General features: G+C 37.8%; 1 protein-coding gene across 1 annotated transcript; it reads left to right on the plus strand.

Annotated features, from left to right (window-relative positions):
- LOC121755079 (triacylglycerol lipase OBL1-like) lies at positions 1-2924 on the plus strand. Its single transcript, XM_042150360.1, has 5 exons — positions 1-419; positions 482-669; positions 782-815; positions 1979-2574; positions 2664-2924. The coding sequence occupies exons 1-5, from the start codon at positions 101-103 to the stop codon at positions 2913-2915; spliced, it is 1389 nt and encodes a 462-aa protein (XP_042006294.1). The 5' UTR covers positions 1-100; the 3' UTR covers positions 2916-2924.
- Positions 2925-4454: the final 1530 nt, after the last annotated feature.

The following is a 4454-nucleotide window of genomic DNA, read 5'->3' on the forward strand; positions in this document are numbered from 1 at the left end:
TATGATTGTGACTGCATCACTTTATTTTAATGTAACTCATGTATAAAAAAGTCCAAGCTACCATTACCAACAACTCAGTGTTTGCTTCCAAGCTACAACAATGGCATTGGCTCATGATGAAGATGACGAAGACAACTACTTCTCCGAAAAATATCTGTTTCTGAAAGCAGAAGTCGCGAGCTGGTTTGATTGCCTAAGAATTCTACATTCAAAAGATTTGGAGAAGAGAGATTTCTGCCACACTGAGATCGGAGGGGAGGTCGCCGGATCTCGATACAGATGGATTGTTTTCATCTCTGTGCTGCTCCAGAAAGCCCTTCTCTGCCTCAAGGCTCCCATGGCCGCCCTTGGCGTCGCGATCGAGCTATGCCTCAACTATCCGGCCTTCAACCACCGCTTGCTCTTCAACATGTTCACAGGTTTCTAATTTTAGTTTCACCTAATTATTTTTATTTATTTACGTAATTAATAAAATATGTAGGGAGATTGGTGAAACCGGATAGAACATCGGCCAAGTTTGCGTCGATGGTTGGAAATATTGACAAGAGGTGGGATTTGAGGAGACATTATTGTGGAAACAAAGCTGCAGCATTCATCTCAATAATGGCTTCTAAATTGTCGTATGAAAATGAATCGTTTGCTCGAAATATTGTCACGCATCATTGGCAGGTAAAAATTGGTATATATTTCAAGATTCTCATTTCTTCTGGGAAACTATAGTTTAATTAAATTAATCCCAGCTTATTTTATATCTCCTTGTTTTTTATTTGATTTGTTGCAGATGGAATTTATTGGGTTCTTCCGGTTTTGGAATGGTAAGAAAATTAGTTGCCAAGTTAAATAAATTAAACTATTAGTCGTGTTTAATTTCCCAAAATAAATTGGGCATTAAATCCTTGATGTTTTATACGTACGGTAAACAAATGCATGCTAGTTAAGTACACACAATTAGAGATTAGACTCCCCATATGCATGATGTACTGATTTTTAGATGAAAGAAACACTTTATCCATTAATGGTATAATGCGACATCCTCTAATAATAATTCTATTACTATTAATTAATTTGGTAGGTTTTATTGATACTTTGAATTTTGGAACAACTAATTGGTTTTTTTTTTCTTGCCCATTCGAATAAACCATAGTGTTTATGCATTTTCGAATAAAACATTTCAACTACTATGATAAACAAATATAATTCAATATATATAATTAGGTGTTTGCTTTGCCTACTACTTGGACAAATAGTTGCTTGTACGTTTCGCAAATTGATATAGTCGCACTTAAAATAATTATATGTATATCGAGTCATTCTAGATGCTATGTGCTTGCTTGACTAATAATTTTAGGTTGGATTCATGTAAAACAATTCAAAGTAAAATGGAACGAAAAAAAACATTTCGGATTTACGTACACAATGTGTATATAAATGTATTCAAATCCGAACCACATTTTATATGCTAACTATGACTAATTTTGGACCGCTAAATTTGAAGATCTAACGCTATCAAATGCACATGTGGCATTCCGTATTTTCTAAAACGAATTTGTTTATAAAGCAACTGAATCTGTATTTATTGAAACTTTTTTTGCATATTTTGCAAAACGAACCTGTATTTTATTCAATATGGATCTATATATTTAGCGTAGATCTGTATTTTATTCAACTTGACTATACATATTATGTGTATGTTTTAATCAGCCCTGTATAGAGAGAGACTTCTAATTAATTGATGAAAATAACAAGCAACTTGAATACACTATATCATATTGGCTAAATCACATATAGATTGAACATATGTTTTTACAAATTTGTGTTGAACCTAACTATTTGTAGGATTTATACACTTGGTTTTGATGACTAGATGTTTGACTACTTAATCACATGCAGTGACATCTTCTGTAAATAAAATTTCTCAAAACAAAAGTAATTTTGAAATATTCTCATAGGTTTTCCTATAAACTTATGATATTTCCAGATTTTCAAGAAGCGAGGTCAACATATGCAACCATGCTCCGAGACAAAAACCGAATTGTGATAGCATTCAGAGGCACTGAGCCATTCGATGCGGATGCATGGCGCACCGACGTAGACGTCTCCTGGTACGACATGCCCGGCGCCGGCAAAATCCATGGCGGTTTCATGAAAGCCCTCGGCCTCCAGAAATCCGCCGGCTGGCCCAAACACGCCCCACCACCCCCTAAATCATTCGCCTACTACACGCTCCGAGAGAGGCTCAAAACCCTAATCCACGAAAACGGGGACGCCAAATTCATATTGACCGGCCACAGCCTCGGAGGGGCGTTAGCCATTTTGTTTGTCGGAATTCTGGCCATGCACGACGAGGAATTTTTGCTGAGGAGGCTGGAAGGAGTGTACACATTTGGGCAGCCAAAGGTGGGGAATGAGCAATTTGGGGAGTACATGAAGCAAAAATTGAAGTTTTATGATATAAAGTTTTTTAGGTATGTGTATTGCAATGATGTGGTGCCTAGATTACCTTATGATGAGAAAGCATTCTTGTTCAAGCATTTTGGGAGTTGCTTATACTTCAATAGCTGCTACAAGGGCCAGGTGAAGACTAATACGACATAATAAAATCATGAGCTATATTTTCTTGGCATTTCAATCTGACGTAAGTTTTGTGTTTATGACGATCGCAGGTTCTTGAGGATGAGGCCGACGATAACTACTTCTCGTTGCTGTATGTTGTGCCCAAGGTTTTGAACGCGGTTTACGAGCTTATAAGGGGTTTCATATTACCTTGGATAAAGGGGGAGGAGTATAGAGAAGGATGGTTTATGAGATTGTTTAGGCTAACAGCATTGATTACCCCAGGGTTAACCAATCATTTTCCACTAGATTATGATAATGCCACTAGATTACAAAAACCTGGGCTTATTCAATTAAACTAAACACAAATAGTCCATGCATATATGGAGATAAATAATGAAATTTATATGTACTAGTGTTATTAATGACTCTACTTTATTTTACCCAATTAATACCCACAAGTGTACGAAGTTATTGTAACATTTAGCAAGCAAGAGTATATCGTATCCTACAGAGACAATTAAGTGTAAACCTAAGTACCACGAACAAATTTCAACTACTATCCAGACAATTAGGAAATTTTGGGTTTTGAATCTAACAACTACTAAAAGCATATAAATTCAGAGATTAAATTAAAGCACTTAAACGAGAAAGCAATTAAACAAGTTGTGTAAGATGAGGAGGTCTTGCACAACCAATAAATTAAAGCACTTAAACGGGAATTACAAAATAAACTCATATACTATAGAAAGGAGGAAATTTCAACTGATGGCAAGAGGGCTCGAACTCGGCACCTCATACAATAATGTCTAAACTCATTGCCGCTAGGACAAAGGCTCTGGACGAGTTCTATTAGATCATTCTCCCAATTGAATCCCCAAATTGTGAGCCTTAGCATCTGCACCCCCTCCTCTTCACCAGCGACAACGCCTCAACCTGCCTTGGATGGTCACCGGCATGCGGCGCCACCCGCTTCATTCCCACGCTCTCTTTCTGTCTCTCATTCAGTTCATCCAATTCCTCTTTCTCTCTTTTCTCCCATTCCAGAATCGAGATGCCAGAACGTCCATCGCCCTTCTCCTTTCTCCCTCCCGAGGTCGCCGACCGTGGCTTGTACCTCTCCTCCACCTGCTCCTCTTCGGGCTACCGCCGTCAACAGCTCGTGCTTGCCAGTAGGGAGTCGTGCAGCGTCGTCATCAGCTTTATCAGCCGGCGTCGAGGGGGACGAGGCCTCGAGCGCGGAGTCGGAGAAGTGGGCGTGGGGAGTATTGTGAGACTTGGCCTTCTTCATCGCATGGAGAATTGGAGATGCGCGGCGGAATGAGGGGAGGAGGAGCGTTTACTGGGGTGGAGGAGGAGCGTTTGCTGAGGTTGGGTGAGACATAAGAGAAAGAGTGATGAATCTTCTCAAGAGAAGCTTGAGCTCTTCCTCATTATAGCAGAGAAGAAGGTCTCTCTCGCGTTTTTGATTTCGCATAGAATTGCAATCAATAATCTTTTTGTTTTGCATTTTGTGTATTTTAATTCATTTATATTTAGTATTTTAGATTAATTAGTTGCTAATAAAAATTAAGGGCGCTGATAGTCAGAATTAAGAGTTTAATCGGGTCAAAATTTGATTAAAAGTTGTTGACCGTTAATTTTAGACGGAGTCATTCAAAATGGACTGATTTTGGCCCGAGTTGAAATGTGTGGGATGCACTAATTGAAAACGTAATGTTTAGGACCAAAATTATAAAATGACCAGTATTCAATTCCAAGTTAATTGATTTTTTTTGTTACATCATTTGAGAAAATAATGTTTTAGAGTATTACTTATTCATTAATAGAAATAAATAAAATAGATAAGTGAATATTAGAATAAATATAAAAAAATAAAATAATTTATGATGGAGTAGTAT

This window comes from Salvia splendens, chromosome 11 (genome assembly GCF_004379255.2).
Source record: "Salvia splendens isolate huo1 chromosome 11, SspV2, whole genome shotgun sequence".
Classification (NCBI taxonomy): domain Eukaryota; kingdom Viridiplantae; phylum Streptophyta; class Magnoliopsida; order Lamiales; family Lamiaceae; genus Salvia; species Salvia splendens.